The sequence below is a fragment of the Corapipo altera genome, unplaced genomic scaffold, assembly GCF_003945725.1.
Source record: "Corapipo altera isolate COAL_440 unplaced genomic scaffold, ASM394572v1 165, whole genome shotgun sequence".
Lineage (NCBI taxonomy): Eukaryota > Metazoa > Chordata > Aves > Passeriformes > Pipridae > Corapipo > Corapipo altera.
The window spans coordinates 2,458,439-2,475,924 of record NW_020884954.1 but is presented as its reverse complement, the minus strand read 5'-3'; the positions used below and the strand labels follow the sequence as shown (position 1 = coordinate 2,475,924).

The following is a 17,486-nucleotide window of genomic DNA, read 5'->3' as shown; positions in this document are numbered from 1 at the left end:
CGGGGGGCGCGGGCGGGGCGGCCCCGGTGCCCCCCTGGTACCACCGGGACCTGAGCCGGGCGGCGGCCGAGGAGCAGCTGGCGCGGGCCGGGCGGGACGGCAGCTTCCTGGTGCGGGACAGCGAGAGCGTGGCGGGGGCCTACGCGCTCTGCCTGCTGTGAGTGGGCTGCGGGCACGGGGGGGACACCCCCGAGGGACCGCGGGAGGGCACGGGGCGAGATACGCGGGCGGTCGCCGGCGGTGACCGGGGGGGACGCCGGGAGGGACCGGCGCGGGGCCGGGGGAGCCGCGGAGGCACGAGCGGAGTGACGGGGGGAGGACCGGGGGGATCCCGGGGGGGATCCCGGGGAAGCAGCAGCGCGGAGCTTGGGGGAACAGAGGTGCGGTACCGGGGGAGCGCTGGTGGGGTCCCGGGGGGCGGAGCGGGAGAGGCACGGGGCGGGGGCACCGGGGGAGATCCGGGGCCGTGGGTAGGGCGTTCGCGGGGGGCACCGGAGGGGCGTCGGGGGGGGATCCGAGGAGAGCAGGACGGGCGCCGGAGGGGCGCCGGACAGGGGGGGGGGGTCCCGGACGAGCAGCCGGGAGGGTTTGGGGGAGCAGCATCGAGGTACCAGGGGGACACTGGGGTGTCATGGTGGGGGTCACTGGAGAGGATTCAGGGAGCACTGGTGGGGTACCGAGGGACACAGGTGGGGTGTCCAGGGAAGGACTGGCAGGGGGCCGGGGAGAGCACTGGGAGACACACTGAGGGCAGGGGGGGCACCAGGGGAGCACTGGCAGGGGGAACAGTTGGGGGTCACCAGAAGGGATCCAGGCTCCAGAGCACAGAGGGAGCACCGAGGGGACACCCACACCCAGAGGGCAGCAGGCAGAAGAGGGGTCACACCTGGGGGGACACCCGTACTCTGGGGGTTACTGGGAATTTGGGGGACTGGGTACGGAGGGGCTGGGACAGCTCTGGGCAGTGGATGCTGGGGGGACACAGACATGAGGAGATCTGAGGGGCACAGGGGGACACTGGCACTTCTGGGTGACAGGGCATCAGAGGAATGGCACCCGTTCTGGCCTGGGGGTCCCAGGGGACCAGACACCAACAGACTGGGGGGCATTGGAGGGACTGGGGGTCCCTGGGGACGGAGGGGACACTGGACTGGCTCCAGGGGGGCTGTGACACCCACCCTTGCCACCATGAGGGTCTGTGAGATGGGGGGCCTGGCCTCCACCTCACACTTTTGGGATTCCTGTATATCCCCATGGGAGTGGGGGTCCCCAGCCCCCATCCTCATGTCTGGGGGGTTCCCAACCTGGGGGAGGAGGTGAGCTCTGTGCCCTTGGGTCACACCACGGGACTCCTGTGGCTCCTGGCTGGTACTGGGCCATGGGTGAGTGCTGACAGCCCTGGGGTCCTGGAACGCTGCCCCCTCTGCCCAGCAGTTCACCCCAGCCCCCTCCGTACCTGAGGCCTTGCTGGCACCTCGGCGGGTTGGTGGTGTGCTGGGGTGCTCCTGGGGAGCTCCTGGGGCATGCCCCTGGCTCTACTCAAGGCCTGCTGCCTGTGCCAGCACCTGGACCTTGATGTGGTTGTGGGGTGGTGGTGACGGCACCTCAACTCGAAGCTTTTCTGTGCCCTGAGAGTCCGTGGGAGAACCAGGAGTGCACCGTGAGCCGGCCTGCCCTGGCCTGGGGCTGCCGTGTGCCGGTGCTATGTGCAGGTGCCAGGCACGCAGCCTCCATGGCAGCACTGCTGCCCTTCCCTGTGGACGGGGGCAAATGTGGTTTCCCATCCACGGGGGCACAGCATGGCCGTGGGCACCGGCTCCACACCACGAAGCTGGGCTGGCGAGCAGCACCAGGGCACAGCACTGGGAGAACATGTGGTGCCACAGGGCTGGGGGGCATGTCAGGGCACAAGGGTGGGTGACAGGGGGCTGCAGCTGGCGTCACGGTGCGGGTGTCTGGGGAAGGGGTGTCTGTCACTGGTGTTTCCCACTGCCCAGTGAGGGGGTTGTGGGTGCCACAGGGCTGTGCCACAGGTTGGGAGCACACAGCCTCGCAAAGCCCATCATGGGGATGCCACGGTGGGTGACAGAACCCCGACAAGGACACTGGGAATCCCTGGTGCTGCGATCCCACCCATTGCCAGCGAGTGGGTGGCCAGGGCTGTGAAGCCATTGGCCCCGGCCACTGCTGGGGCCCTAAAAATAGCTGCGGGGGCAGGAGGAGGAAAGGGAACTGCAGCGGGATCCCGGCAGCGTCGGCTTCCTTTAACCCTCCTGCTGGTGCTCCGTGGCCTCTCGGGGTTGGACGTGGCTCGCCGAGACATCTCACTGTGTCCTCGCCACGACACACCGGGGCATCTCATTGTGGCACACTGGGGCATCCCGGGACCCCACAGTGCCGGCACACCGCGGTGGCATCCCGAGGAGTGCCAGCGTGGCCGGTTGGTGGGCAGCGCCACTGGGGGTGGTCCTGGCGCGGTGTCCCCCAGGAGGGGAGGGGTTGGAGCCCCTGTCCTGCCTCCCTGCCGGTTCACGGGGACACCGGTGCCGGGGGGTGTGTGGTGTCCCCTCGCCGAGGTGCCCGCGCTGCTCTCGGGAGGAGGGTGGCGGGTGTCCCCTGTGCGGGGAGCCCGCTGTGCCGGCCGGGCCGTGGCAAGGTGCCGGCTGCGTGTCAGAGCCGGCGGGGAGCCCCGGGGCTCCCACATAAAGGCTCTTTGTGCCCGAGCCCGGCGCTCCCAGGCCCCCCCGGCGTCGCTCATCAAAATAGCAGCCGCCAGCGGCGCGGGGCCGGGCAGCCAGGGGCCATGCAGCCCCCCCCGCCCCCTACCATCCACCCCCTCGGCACGGTGTCCCTCTGGCTCCACCTCTGGTTACCCACGGAGAACCCCTTGTCCTCCCCCACAGCTGAGGTTCCTCCTAGGGGTCCTGCCCCTTGCCTCTCCGATTTGGGGTTCCACGTGTTGGTGCTGTGCAGGGGTTCCTCTTGCACCCGCCCATCGCACCCCCTTTGCTGGTTTTGCTATGGAGACCCCAAATGGGCCTTAGGACTTTCCACAGAGACTCCTTATGTTTCCCCCGTTGGGGGGATGTCTCTTTGTGCCGCCCCAATCCCACCAGCTGGGGTTCTCCCACTCTGACTCCTTTGATCTGGGAACCCCCGAGATCCCTCAGCAAGGAGGTTCAGCAGTGACCCCTCACCCCCCCCGCAGGGTTTTCCATACAACCCCCCCGTAGCGGATTGCCGTTCAGCCCCCCCTCCCACTTGAGGGGTTCCCCATGGCCACCCATGACCCCTGGCTGGGCAGTGGGGCACCCGGGGGCACTCCCTGCTGGGGTTAGTCATACCTGCAGGGGAGGGGTGAGAAATGAGAGACCTGGCACTGCAGGAAGTGGGGTGACACCAGGGGACCCAGTGCTTTGGGGTGGCAGCAGGGAACCTGATTCTGTGGGGTGGCACATGGAAACTAGCATCATGGGGTGGCAGCAGGGGACCTGGGGCGCTGTGAGGGATCTGACACTATAGGAGGACACCAGGGGACCTGGCCCCGTGGAGTGGGAGCAGGGGACACAGTACCCTGTCCATGGACGTGATACAGTGCAGGGGGCACAGATGCTGCCTTGTCCCAGTCCTTCAGCCCCGTGTCAAGGTACCATCGGGGCAGGGGACATGGCAGCTGAGTGGAACAGTGGCCCTGGTGTGGTGACCAGTGGCCCTGGCGTGGTGACCAGTGGCCCTGGCGTGGTGACAGCCTCCTTGATGAGCATGGTGAGCTCCATGGCCAGAGGCCAGCCCAGGAGCCACTGTCCCTCCTGACAGCACTGGGGTGGGGGAGTCTGGCTGTGCCAGGGGTCCCTGGCTTCTGGAGTCCCCGGGATGGGGAAGGGACACCCCTGGAGTCCCGGTCCTGCTCCTTGTACCCGCTGCTGTTGTCACCCTGTCTCTTAGCGCCGTCTGTCACCCCCTGCCCCGGGATCGCGTCCCTGGTTCCTGTCAGCTTCCACTGGAAAATAAATTGTTTCCTGGCGTCCTGGCTGCCAGCTCCTGCCTGCTCCTGCCAGCTCCTGCCTGTGCCTGCCAGCTCCTGCCTGCACTGCAGGCTGGGGACACAGGCTCCGGCGCACAGACAGGCAGTGGGGCTGGGGCGGTGGCACTACCAAGGACATAGTGGTGTTGATCATGGGATCAGAGCAAGCAGAGGGGTCAGTCTGGGACCCCCAGCACCCATCCAGGACCCCCAGGCCCCATCCTGCGGGCATTTTCCTATAGGTTTCCCTGTCAGCTCATTGGATGCCGTAGGGAATAGTGGTGCTGGAGCTCCTCACTGCGGGTGCTGGATGAGTGCCGGGCCATGCAGGTGGGTGGGGGGATGCCACCCAACCCCCTAGAACCGCCTGCCTGATGGCCTCCTCCCCGCTGCCACAGGTTCCAGAAGCACGTCCACACCTACCGCATCCTGCCCGACGAGGAGGATTTCCTGGCCGTGCAGGTGGGCAGTGGGGGCACGGGACACCCTCTGGCTCGTGGGCAGCGAGGGGTCTCTGGCTCGGCGGGGCTCAGTCTCGACCTCATGCCATGAGCGTGCCCGTCTGTTTGGCTGTGCCAGGCTGCTGTGCTGGGTGGATGTGCCGGGCTCAGCCCTGGCCTGGTGCCACGCGCGTGCCCGGCTGTGCCGGATGGCTTGGCTGTGCCTGTCTTGGCGGGCTGCCAGCACCGGGTATTTTTAGAGCAACAGAACCCCCTTTGTGCCGGCCGGGCAGGCAGGAAAAGCCGCCCCCGGGAGGGAGGAGGCCGAAGGATGACTGCTGCCTGCACCCTGCCAGCCCACCTGCCAGCCCCCCGTGGGTGGCACCAGGGCACTGTGCCACATGCACCAGGCCCAGCTTCCCCCCATGGGCTGTGGGGTCAGCCCCCCATCCTGCATGTGGGTCCCTGCATGGTGGCATCTCCGCATGGGAGGATCCCTGCATGGGAGTCTTTTTGTGGGGATTTCCCTGCAGGGGGGGGGCATCCCTCCATGGTGGCATCTCTGCACAGTAGTATCTCTGCATGGTGACATCCCTGCATGGTGGGATCCCTGCATGGGGATGTCCCTCCTTGGGGATATCCTTGCATAGGGACATCCCTTTCTGGGGGTCCTTGCATGGTGGTACCCCTGTCTTGGGAGATCCCTGCCTGGGGACATCCCTCCATGGGGGTCTGTGCACAGTGGCATCCCCGCCTGGAGGGATCCCTGCCTGGGGGTCCCTGCGTGGTGGCATCCCTGCATGGTGGGTTCCCTGCCTGGTGGTGTCCCCACGCGGGGGTCCGGTGACGGTGGCTGCAGGTGCTGATGGCCCCGGTGTCCCCGTGTCCCCGCAGACGTCGCAGGGGGTGCAGGTGCGGCGCTTCAAGACGCTGAGCGAGCTAATCGCCCTGTACCTGCAGCCCAACCAGGGGCTGGTCTGCACCCTGCTCTTCCCTGTCGAGAGGGAGAAAGAGAAGGAGACCGTGGAGGACAGGGACTACTGGGGTAGGGCGGGGTGACAGGGGGGGGTGGGCGGGGTCCTGGGACCCCCGGGGTGGCAGATTGACCCCCTCATCGCCCTGTTGCAGATGGAGAGGATGAGAAGCCGCCGCTACCACCACGCTCTGGCTCCACCAGCTTCTCCAGTACCTCGGCCGGGCTCAGCCCCACCAGCCTGGGACCAGCTGTTCCGGAGGGGCCGGCAGAGAGGTGAGGGTCTACCCGTCTCCTGCTGGTCCCCTGTCTGTCCCCTGCCTGTGCCCTGCCCATCCCTGCCGGCTCTCACCCCCTGGGTGTCCTCCCCGCAGTGCCAACGGGCTCAGCAGCATCTCCCACGAGTACCTGAAGGGCAGCTACACCCTGGACCTGGAGGCAGTGAAGGGGGGGGCCAACAGCCTCCCCCACCTCAACAAGACCCTTGTCACCTCCTGCAAACGGCTGCACAGGTGGGCGCTGGGCACCGGGACAGACGGACAGATGGAGGGACATCTGTGTCACCCACTGAGCTGGCTCCTCTTACCCCTGCAGTGAGGTGGACAAGGTGCTGGCGGGGCTGGAGATCCTCTCCAAAGTGTTTGACCAGCAGAGCTCCCCCACGGTTTCCAAGATCCTGCAGCAGGTGAGGGGGATATGGGGACACGGTGGTGGCAATCCACCACCACGGACTGTGCCCACAGACCCCACCATAGCACCGTCCACAGGTGGTGGGAAAGACTGGGGAGAAACACCCACCATCCTGCCCCATCCCAGGGCGCCTGGGGGTCTTACTACTCTGGGGGGGAACTGGGGTGGGTGTGGGGATCCCATCCCTGTGCTGGGGTTACCTGCTGGGGGTTCCAGACAGCAGGGCAGAGCGGGGAGCAGGAGCTGGAGAGCCTGGTGCTGAAGCTGTCTGTGCTGAAAGATTTCCTCTCCTCCATCGAGAAGAAGGTGAGGCCGGGGGTGCGTGGGGGATGTGTTCTCATGGGGGTGTCCTGAGGGATCTGGATGGACTGAGGGGTCTGTGGGGCTGATGGCACTGGCTGATGGTGGGACTGGGACAGCTGACAGGGATTGTTGGGCTGGTGGAGCTGGAGGGAGCTGGGGGAGGCTCATGGGAATGAGGCAACAGAGGGACTGGGGGCAGGGGCAGTGGAACTGGGGCACTGGTAGGGCTGAGGGGGCTGGTGGATCTTTGGGGCCTGGGAGGGCTGAGGGTGCTTGGAACGCTGGTGGGACTGGAGAGTTAGAGGGGTTGGTAGAGCTGGGGGGGCTGGTGGGCTCTTGGCTGATGCCACTGGGGGCTCTGGCAGGCACTGAAGGCCCTGCAGGAGATGAGCTCGGCTGCCCCCACAGCCTCTCCCCAGCCCCTGTCCCGCAAGGCCAAGAGCATCCCAGTGCAGACCTTCGAGGTGAGCCCTACCCTACCCTACCCCCCCTTCCTGACTTTCGGAGTTCTGGGAGACTTTTGGTGTCAGCTGAGTGCATGTGGTGTAACACTGAGGGCACAGACCCCGAGGTGTCCCCGGGGGGGCTGGGTGCCAGCTGGAGTGCTGGGGTGTCCCCTCTGTCCTCCCTCATCCCAGTGTCCCCTGGCAGGTGAAGCTGGACATCACCCTGGGGGACCTGACCAAGATTGGGAAGTCACAGAAGTACACACTGAGTGTGGACGTGGAGGGGGGGAAGCTGGTGGTGCTGAAGAAGCAGAAGGACTCCCAGGAAGACTGGAACACCTTCACCCATGACAAGAGTGAGTGGGGAGGCACCCCTGAACCCCTGAACCCCTGAGGGTGCCTTTGTGCTGGGGAGCGTCCCCGTGGGGCTCAGTGGTGGGCTGGTAGCTATGGAGGTGTCCCCATCCTGGGGGTCCCCCAAAGCGTGGGCTGGGGGGGCTCCAGCACCCAGCTGGCACCCAGCACCCCCCAGCTCTCACCACTCCTCCCCAGTCCGGCAGCTGATCAAGTCACAGCGAGTGCAGAACAAACTGGGCATCGTTTTTGAGAAGGAAAAGGACAAAACACAACGGAAAGACTTTGTTTTCGTCAGTGCCCGGGTGGGTAATGCTCGGGTGGGGGGACAAGGGGGCAGGTCCCTTGTAGGGGTGGGATGGGGGCAGGATTTAACCCTTGGGCCCTGCTAGGGCTCAGGGCCGGGTGCTGGGTGCTGGTGCTTGATGGGTGGGGGATGTCCCTGTAGTGGTCCCCCATGCCCAGGAGGTGCCGGGTTTGGCTGAGCCAAAGCAAGGGTGCTGGAAGGGGTTGTGGGGAGCCCCTCCGGCCCCCCCTCTCAATGTCCCCCCCTGCAGAAGCGTGAGGCTTTCTGCCAGCTCCTGCAGCTGATGAAGAACAAGCATTCCCACCAGGATGAGCCTGACATGATCTCTATCTTCATTGGCACCTGGAATATGGGTGAGAAGGGCGGGGGAAGCCCATGGTGGAGTGCCGAGACCCTGGGGTCCCCCCTAACCATGCTGTCCCCCTTGCAGGCAGCGTCCCCCCCCCTAAGAGCATCACCTCATGGTTCACCTCCAAGGGGTTGGGCAAGACCCTGGATGAGGTGACGATGGCCATCCCCCATGACATCTACGTCTTCGGCACCCAGGAGAATTCCCTGGGAGACAAGGAGTGGGTGGACTTCCTGCGCACTGTCCTCAAGGACTTCACGGAGGTCGAGTACCGCCCGGTAGGAACCGGGGGCTCCGGGGGATCCTGGGGACTGCGGTGTGCAGGCACCAGGGGGTGGTGGAGGTGGGCGATGTTCAGTGTCCCTGGGGTGGCTGTGCTCTGGCTCTGTGGCACCGGGCGCTTTGGGGTCCTCTCGTGGTGCTGGGCGGCTGTTGGTGCTCCAGTTCTGCTGACACCGGGTATTTTAGGGGGCTCTCCTGGTGCTGGTAGCTGTGGGTGCTGATGGTGGTGGAATTCCTGGGGAACAGCCCTGGGCGGGAGAGGCTGGGGTGGAGCTGTGATGAGCAGCAGCTGTGGGTGCACCCCCATGGGCTGGGGGGGCCCCAGGACGTGCTGGCAGGGGCTGAGGATGCCGGGGCCGGCAGGTGGCCATGCAGTCCCTGTGGAACATCAAGGTGGTGGTGCTGGTGAAGCCGGAGCACGAGAACCGCATCAGCCACGTCAGCACCTCGAGCGTCAAGACAGGGATCGCCAACACCCTGGGTAGGGGCCCGTGGGGGCACAGGGGGTGTGCGCTGCACCGGGGGGGCCCATGAGTGTCTGGGTGCCCAGGGTGGTCCCGGTGTTGCATGGGTCACACAGGATGGGGTCCTGGAGCACGTGTGTTGCTTGAAGAGGAGTCTGGGGGGGGATGTTTTGCCCAAGGAGGGACCCCAGAGCACATGTGTTGCACGAGTAGGGGTCTGGGGGTTCATGCATTACGTGAGAAGGGCTCTGGGCACGTGCCCATGCCAGCCAGCCAGGTGGGGACTGTGCCCCCCATCCCCCAGGGTTGGGGGACTGCCCCTGCCGTGGCCTGATCCCATCCCATGTCCCCATGTCCCCGCAGGGAACAAGGGCGCTGTGGGCGTCTCCTTCATGTTCAATGGCACCTCCTTTGGCTTCGTCAACTGCCACCTCACCTCCGGCAATGAGAAGACGGCACGGTGAGCACCCCCACTCCAGAATGGGCCGGGAGGGGCCCTGTCTCCATGTCTGTGACACCCCTGTCCCCATGTCCCCTGCTTCAGGAGGAACCAGAACTACCTGGACATCCTGCGCTTACTCTCACTGGGGGACAAGCAGCTGAGCTCCTTTGACATCTCCCTCCGCTTCACCCACCTCTTCTGGTTTGGGGACCTCAATTACCGCCTGGACATGGACATCCAGGTTGGGGGACGGGGATGGGGAGTGAGGGGTGTCAGGTACCCCCTGCCCAGCCCAGTGCCAGCCCCTCTGTTCCGCAGGAGATCCTCAACTACATCAGCCGCAAGGAGCTGGAGCCGCTGCTGAAGGTGGATCAGCTCAACCTGGAGAAGGAGAAGCACAAGGTGTTCCTGCGCTTTGGTGAGGACTGGGGGGGCTCTGGGAGAGCCTGGGGGGATAGCCCCTCCTGCTGGGACTGTCCTGATCCACTGCTGTCTGTGCAGGTGAGGAGGAGATCACCTTCCCCCCCACCTACCGCTATGAGCGGGGCTCCCGGGACACCTACGTCTGGCACAAGCAGAAACCCACAGGGGTAGGTGCTGTGGTAGTGGGGAGTCAGGGGAGGGGTAGACACCCCACCTTGAACCCTCATGCACTCCCCATCCCTACCAGGTGCGTACCAACGTGCCGTCCTGGTGCGACCGTATCCTCTGGAAATCCTACCCCGAGACTCACGTCAACTGCAATGCTTATGGTGAGCAGTGTGACCCCCCAGCACCCCCCCCTCCCATTCTGGGACAGTCCCTTCCATCCTGACCTTCCCCCCATCCCTGCTGGCTGCAGGATGCACGGATGACATCGTCACCAGTGACCACTCACCCGTCTTTGGCTCCTTCGAGGTGGGAGTGACATCCCAGTTCGTCTCCAAAAAAGGTACCTGTGCCCAAGGGGACATCTCACTGTCCCCCACCCCCCATGGGTTCCACCTCTCCCTCGAGATGGGGAGGTCCCAGGGGGGTTCCAACACCTCGCCTCTCCATGGAGGGCTCTCCAAGTCCTCGGAGCAGGCGTACATCGAGTTTGAGAGCATCGAGGCCATTGTGAAGACATCCAGTCGCACCAAGTTCTTCATCGAGTTCTATTCTACCTGCCTGGAAGGTGAGGACTGGGATGGCAGTGTGGGGTCTCAGGGGGGGTGACAGGGGTGATGCCATGTCCCCCCCCCCACCACAGAGTTCAAGAAGAGCTTCGAGAATGACAGTCAGAGCAGCGACAACATCAACTTCCTCAAAGTGCAGTGGTCCTCCCGGCAGCTGCCGACGGTGAGGAGGGGCTGGGGGCTGACAGGGTGGGCGCCAGGGGGAGCTGCAGGCAGGGAGACACCCCACTCAGTGCCAGCACCTTGTCCCCTTGGCTGCAGCTGAAGCCCATCCTCTCTGAGATCGAGTACCTGCAGGACCAGCACCTCCTGCTCACCGTCAAATCCCTCGATGGCTACGAGTCCTACGGTGAGTGTCCACACCAGCACAGCACCTGCACCCGGGGGTCCATGGGGTGCAGACCCCTGACCCCCCTGCTGTCACCCCCAGGGGAGTGTGTCATCGCCCTGAAGTCGATGATTGGCAGCACAGCGCAGCAGTTCCTCACCTACCTGTCCCACCGTGGCGAGGAGACTGGCAACATCCGTGGTTCCATGAAGGTCCGGGTGCCCACTGAGCGCCTGGGCACCCGTGAGAGGCTCTATGGTGAGGACTCCCCTCCCTGGGGGAAACTGTGGGGACAGGACCCCACCACTGAGCCCCTGTCCCCTGACAGAGTGGATCAGCATTGACAAGGACGAGACAACGGCCGGCAAAGGGAAGGTGCCTCTGAGTGCCAGGGCCACCCAGGACTATGCCAAGTACGGGGGACAGGGCTCGGTGGGTGGGGGGCACCCGTAACACCCAGCTGGGGGGCCCTGGGTCTCAGGAGGCTGCAGGGATGGTGTGTGGGACGTGACTGGGGGCAGCTCTGTGCCATGCAGGGCAGGGATGGGGCTCTGTTGTGCCTCCAAGAGTGACACTGGCATGTTTTGGTGGCTGAGCCCTATCCTGAGGGGCTGAACCCCATCCTGGGTGTCTGAGCCCAGTGCTGGGCTGCTGAGACCCATCCCAGGGGGTCTGAACCTTGTTACCATCCTGAGGCTCTGAGCCCCACTGCAGGGGTTAGAGCCCCATGGGGCACCCAACACCTCCTGTTGCCCAGGTCTGTGGGGCGGAAGCCTGCCAGTGCCGAGGCCCCCACTGCCAACCCAGCGAAGCTTCTGGAGGAGCCCGAGAAGGGCAACACTGCAGCAGCCCCCTGGCCCCCTGCCCCACACCGTGGCACCCCCAGGGACGAGGCTGCCCCGAGCCGGTGAGGGACTGTGGGCAGGACTGGGGAGGGGCACGCTCTGGGTTGCCACGCTCACCCCTGTGCCTGCAGGTCCAAGGCAGAGGCGGTGCCAGAGCTGTCGGGGGCTCCCCTGAAGAACAGCTTCAACAATCCGGCGTACTACGTCCTGGAAGGGGTCCCCCACCAGCTGCTGGCACCGGGGGATCCCGGCAAGCCCCCCAAGGCCAAGGTGCAGCTGGCGGTGCCGGAACGCCGCCGGCACCCTTCGGTGTGCCGTGGTGACGAGAGCGAGGAGGAGGAGGATCTCGGCACCCTCAACCTGCCGCCGCCGGATTTTCCCCCGCCGCCGCTGCCGCGGGAGCTGGAGCTCCCCCCAAACCCCTTCTTTGGCACCCCCAAGGAGCCGCCGGTGCCCGCCGCGCGTGAGGACCCCAAATCCCACCCCGCTGCCTTTGGAGAGGCTCCCCTGCCCAAGCTGCACCCCCGGCCACCCCCGGCTGCCGGGGCTGGATTCGGGATGGAGGGGGCTTGTGGGACCCCCGTTACCGGGGGGCTGCCTGCAGTGGGGGGGCTGCCTGCAGTGGGGGGGCTGCCGGGTGCTGGGGGGCTGCTGGATGACCGCTCCTGCTCGGTGCTGCAGATGGCCAAGACGCTGAGTGAGGTGGACTACGGGGGTGGGAAGGGGAGGGTGGCCCCACCCCCACCGCTGCTGGCCAAGGGGGGGCTGCCCCCCCGCTGCCTGCCCCCCGACTATGGCCGCCCCCTCGCCTTCCCGCCCCACTCCATCCGGGAGAGCATCCAGGAGGACCTCGCCGAGGAGGTGGGTGATGCAGGGTGGGTGGGGGTCAGGCTGCTGGGCCCCCCAGCGTGCTCAGCTGGGGCTGTCTGGGGGGCCCCGTGGTGCTGAGGGTGTTGGGGTGCAGGTGCTGGGCCGTGGCATGGGCACCGTGCCCGGCGTGGGCGAGTGGCTGCGGGCGCTGGGGCTGGAGCGGTACGAGGAGGGGCTGGTGCGCAATGGCTGGGATGACCTGGAGTTCCTCAGGTGAGCAGCCCCCCGAAACTGCTCACCCACACCCCCCAGACTTGCCATCCCCAGGGGGTCCATGTCCTCCCCAGGGGGCCAGAGTGATGCCTGGGTGGGATGACCCTGCTCTGGGGAGGTTCATGGGGGGCACTGCTCTCAGTGGTCTCCACTGCTCCGGGTGGGGGGGGGTCCCCACTGCCCCCTCAGGGTCTCCACTTCCTCGGGGTTTCTGCTTCCCTCGCTTCCCCTTGCTGCCCCTGGAGGTCCCCACAGCCCCCAGAGGGTCCGTGCTGCCCTGGTGGGTCCCCACCACTCTTGAGGATCCCTGCTGCCCCTGGGTGTCCCAGCTGCCCCAAGGGGTCCCCACTGCCCCCCCAGGAGAGAGGCTGGGTGGGCACCCAGCAGCCCAAGTGGGGGCTCTCACACCCCCTCATGGGGACCTCACCTGGGTGGGGGTGCCCCCCCTGAGGCTGGGGCGTGCCTGGGGGCAGAGAGCTCCACATCTGCACCCCCACCCCAGTGACATCACGGAGGAGGACCTGGAGGAGGCTGGAGTGCTGGAGCCCGGCCACAAGCGTGTCCTCCTGGAGAGCCTCCAGCTCCGCAAGTAGCTGCCGCCGCACACCTGGCATCCCGTGCGTCCCACAGCCCGGCATCCCACCTCCTGCGGCTGCACATCCTGCGGCCCAGCACCCAAAATCCTGCAGCAGCCAAATCCTGCAGCCACACATCCCAGACCTTGCAGTCGCGTGTCCCGTGGCCCAGCATCCTGCGTCCCGCAGCCGCGATCCCGGGTCCCGTGGGTGTGCATTCCACATCCCGGATCCCGTGGCCGTGCATCCCGGATCCCGTGGCCGTGCATCCCAGATCTTGCATCTGAGCATCTTGCATCCTGCAGCTGAGGATCCCTCGTGCCATGGTCACACATCCCGCATCCATGCATCCCACCATCACCAGCAGCCAGTGGGAGCTCTGGGACCCCCACGGCCTGCCCCCCATCTCGGGTGCTGGGTAACGGGGTGGGGAGGGGGGAGGGGGGGACAGGGTGGGTGGTGGGTTCTGGTCAGACAATTTCACAGGGGGGTCCCTATGGGGCATCCTCACATATAAGTTATTTCTTATTTATTGGAAGAAGGGCTGGGGGAAGGGCTGTTGGGGGGGAACCCTGGGAGCCCTGGCTCCCCCCACAGCCCCTCACAGCTAGGAGGAGGAGGAGGAGGAGGAGGAGGCGCTGAGAAAAGTCGTGTCTCAATCCAAGTGCCTTCATGATGCCCAGCCAGCACTGGGATGGGATGGGAGGGCTTGGCCAGCCCCCACGGACAACACTGGGCAGAGCTCAGGGTCTCCATCCTCACCCCAAGGGTCCCATCTCCACTCTGAGGGTCCCTGTCCCCACCCCAGGGCACCAATCCCCACCCTGAGGGTCCCTGTCCCCAACACAGGAGTCCCACCCCTGCCCTGAAGGTTTCTGTCTCCACTCTGAGGGTCCCTGTCCCCACCCCAGGGATCCATATCCCCACCCTGGGGATATCCCGTCCCCTCCCAGGGAGTCCCTGTCCCCACCCCAGGGATCCATGTCCCCACTGTGGGGATGTCCCATCCCCTCCCAGGGAGTCCCTGTCCCCACCCTGGGAGATCCCCATCCTCACCCCAGGGGTGCCATCCCCATCCCTGGAGGTTTCTGTCCCTACCCCAGGGGTCCCTGTCCCCATCTTTGGGGGTCCTATCCCCACCATGGAGGTCCCTGTGCCTGCCCTGGGAGTCCCTGCCCCGGGAATCCCACTGCAGCAGTCAGATCAGTGCCTTCACCCAGACCCCACCTCACACCACCAGTGCCTCCGGGGTGTGCCCCCCACTCCCAGTTTGCCCATTAGGTACTTGCTGGGTCCGTCCCCGCCCCGGGGGTCTCTGTTGCCCTTGGGGGCAGTGGGGCTGGCACCCAGGTCCCCCCATGGGTGCTCAGCCCCCAACCTCACGAAGTGCCCTTCCAGGGGGGTCCCTAGGGTGGGGGTCCCCCAGCCATGCCTTCCCCACTGGGGTGACCCCTCCAGACTCTCCCTGCCCCCAGGGGGGTGGTGGGCAGTCCCACCCCCACACCCCCCCTCCCCTCACTCCGGCTGAGATGAAGGATGGGCCGGCCCCCCCAGCAGCCCCCCAAAATCCCCTGACTGTTTGTTACCGGGGTGTTCGGTGTGAACTTCCCCCCACTAAACCCCTGTATTGTCGTGCCCTGTGTTTGGTGTTTTTTGGTAAATCTGGACTGATTTTTGTTATGTTTCATGCAGTGGGTGTGGTGGAGCTCTCCGCATGGCAAGGGCGGGTGTGGGAGGGTCTGGGAAGGGGGGCAGGATTGAGGAACTGGGTCCCAGTGTGATCTGGGACCCCCGAGCTGTCTGTACTGGTCCCAGCACAGTCAGGGATGCTCCAGGCTGGCCATACTGGTCCCGGGATAATGGAGACCTTCTGGTCCCTGCAAGGTGGGGACCAGGTCCTTTCTCCCCTTCTTGCCCACCTTGGGTACCCCAGGCTGCCTGCCCAACTCCCTGGTGTGCTCCTTGCCACCATCCCAGAGCCCCTAGGACCTTCCCCATCACCACCCCCAAAGGGCCCCAAGAGGCCAGAGGGGCTGTGTGGGGCATCCCTCTCCTCACCCTACTTCAGGGACTTCCCATGTGGTGCTCCCCCATGTGATTATTTTGGGAGGGGGGCACCCAAAATAATCCCTAAGGTGCTGGGGGTCTGTGTCATCACCTAGGGGGCTATGGCAGGTTTTGGATAGCTCAGGGGTGGGGGCCGTGCAGCCCCCCACCCCTGCAGCCCTTGTGGGGGGGTGCAGCAAGGGCTGGGGGCCAGCAGCAGCATCAATAAATTAAGTTTTATTTGGATTGGTGGCATTTGCAAACATGGGCAATAAATTACAGAATGGTTAAAAAAAAAAACTGAAAGAAAAGTGGGGACCTCACCTCGGAGGCACTGGGTGAGACGGGGGGGTGGACGAGGACACGTGGGTGGGCTGCCAGCGTGCTCACCATGCCACGGAGCCAACCGGCACGGTAGCACCAGTGTAGGGGGGTGGGTGCAAGGGGGCCCACCAGCATCCCAGCCCCCTGCTGGGGACCCTTTGTGAGATCAGGATGTTGTGCTGGGGGGTCCTGACTGCACCCGTGGCAGCTGCAGCGGGAGCACCCATCCTGCTGCTGGTGAGGGGTCCTGTCTACTCCGAGGGGTCCCACCAGCTGCTCCAGGGACTCCCACTGGCTGCTCTGGGGGGTCCCGGCTCCTCCAAGGGGTCGCACCGCCTGTTCAGAGGGGGCCCTGCTCCCCCGAGGGGTCCCACTGGCTGCTCCGGGGCTTCCATCCCTCACCAGCCCCCTCTCGGGGGGCCACCTCACCCCCAGCCAGCCGTTCTGGTGCCCCGTCCCCGTGGGCAGCACCCACGGCAATGCTGCCGAGTGCTGAACCCCCCGGCCCTGCTTTTACTCCCCAAAATCTTGGGGAACGGAGTCTTCTCGCCTCCAGTCCCACCGCGTCAGGGTGCTGCTGGGGGGGATCCATGTCAGCAGGCAGGATTTGGGGGGCACCCCCTCCCCACACCGAGGAGCGTCTCCCTGCCGCGCTCCCCAGCAACGCCCACCCCGTGGCCCCCAGACCCCGCCCCATAAAGTGCTTCCTCACCCCCAGCCCAGCGGGCAAAGCCCGTCGGAGGGGGTTCTCCTGGGGCGGGCACCGGGATACTGGAGCACCCGCAGTGCTGTGGGGAGCCCTGCACCTGCCCCCAACCCTGGAGCGCACCGGGAGCCCCCAGAAGCGAAGGCTGTGCCAGGGGCGTGCAGGCTGAGCACGGCGGTGCCGCCCCCGCCTCGCACCCCCGCGGTCCCGCAGCACCCACACGGGTGCCGGTGGGAGCTGCCCCAGCTCCGGGTCCATCCCGCTGGCGCGGGGTCCGGGAGGTGGCGCGGGGCGGTCCCTGCTCCATCTCCCCGTTTGCTGAAGCGTCGTGGCTGGGTCCGTGGCGGGGGCAGCGGGTGGGGGATGCAGGATGAGGGCTGGGGGGGATTTGGGGGCAGCCAGATCCGGTGACTCAGTGATCAGAAGAGGTTTGTTTTGATGCCGTTGGGTTTCCGATGGAAGGAGGAGAGGACACCGGAGAAGGGTCCCGGCACAGCCTCAGTGGGCTGCCAGGCTTTCAGCAGCTCGGCCGCGTTGGGGGCACCGCTGCCACCCCCCACCCCTGCCCAGAGGGGCGCCTTGAGGGGCTGGGGGGCATGGCCGGGTCCCATGGGTGCCCCCGCGCCGGGGCTGGGGCTCAGGCTGCCACCGGGGCTGCCGATGGCAGCGGCAGGCAGGGACGCCGTGCTGTCCGGCGTCGGGCTGCAGTTGGATTCCTTGGATTCGTCATCTTCTGAGGAAGAGCGCGGCTCCGACTTCTTCCCGGTGGTGCCGTTGCCACTGGCACCCTTGGCATTGGCCGCACGCTCCTGCTTGCGGAATTTGGCTCGACGGTTCTGGAACCACACCTGGGGGGGGATGGAGGGGATGGGAGCACCCCACACCACCGTCCCTGGGGGTCTGGGGAGCCTGTGGGTGCAGAGGCAGCTCCCCCCCAGGCCTTGAGGTTCTCCTCACAGTCCCCCATTCCCACGGGGGAAATGTTTTCCGCAGCACCAGAGGGATCCCCCATATCCACAACAATGTGAATTTGTGAGGTCGATGCCGGGCACTCACATGAGCATCGGCGACAGTGTGGGAAAAGAAACGGTGAGGGGGCATTGCCAGGGCCCCTGCTGCACCCACACGTGCACCTCGCAGGGTCAGAGCCCACCCCCACAGCGGGCACCTCTCCCGCTCCCCATGGTGCCCGTGGTGGGGTCGGCTCCACAAACCATCCCCCCCTGCAGCCCCATGGGTCCCCCCATCCTTGGGGCCAGAACCCTCCCAGTCCTGTGGGTCCCTACATCCCCATGAGGACAGGTGTTCTGACAAAGGGGGGTCTGCACTCACAAAGAGGGTTCTGCAC

General features: G+C 66.0%; 2 protein-coding genes across 2 annotated transcripts in view; one reads left to right on the top strand and one right to left on the bottom strand.

Moving 5' to 3' along the window:
- Nucleotides 1-2: 2 nt before the first annotated feature.
- On the top strand, nucleotides 3-14,749 carry INPPL1 (inositol polyphosphate phosphatase like 1; the record flags this gene model as incomplete). The annotated part of the gene is made up of 28 exons (XM_027663530.1): nucleotides 3-157; nucleotides 4,423-4,486; nucleotides 5,359-5,509; nucleotides 5,593-5,713; nucleotides 5,812-5,949; nucleotides 6,032-6,122; nucleotides 6,344-6,433; nucleotides 6,796-6,894; nucleotides 7,082-7,232; nucleotides 7,429-7,535; nucleotides 7,788-7,890; nucleotides 7,968-8,164; nucleotides 8,532-8,649; nucleotides 8,996-9,092; nucleotides 9,177-9,315; nucleotides 9,393-9,492; nucleotides 9,576-9,664; nucleotides 9,745-9,826; nucleotides 9,916-10,005; nucleotides 10,117-10,230; nucleotides 10,306-10,394; nucleotides 10,493-10,580; nucleotides 10,662-10,817; nucleotides 10,888-10,972; nucleotides 11,317-11,466; nucleotides 11,536-12,265; nucleotides 12,369-12,487; nucleotides 12,990-14,749. Coding segments are annotated over 28 exons (3,804 nt in total), but the record flags the coding sequence as incomplete, so codon positions are not given.
- A 559-nt stretch (nucleotides 14,750-15,308) lies between these two features.
- Nucleotides 15,309-17,486, bottom strand: part of PHOX2A (paired like homeobox 2A) — a 4,900-nt gene continuing 2,722 nt past the window's right edge. Inside the window, exon 3 of the mRNA XM_027663549.1 lies at nucleotides 15,309-16,986. Within this exon, the coding sequence (XP_027519350.1) occupies nucleotides 16,558-16,986 (429 nt within the window). The 3' untranslated portion in view covers nucleotides 15,309-16,557. The remainder of the gene's footprint in view (nucleotides 16,987-17,486) is intronic.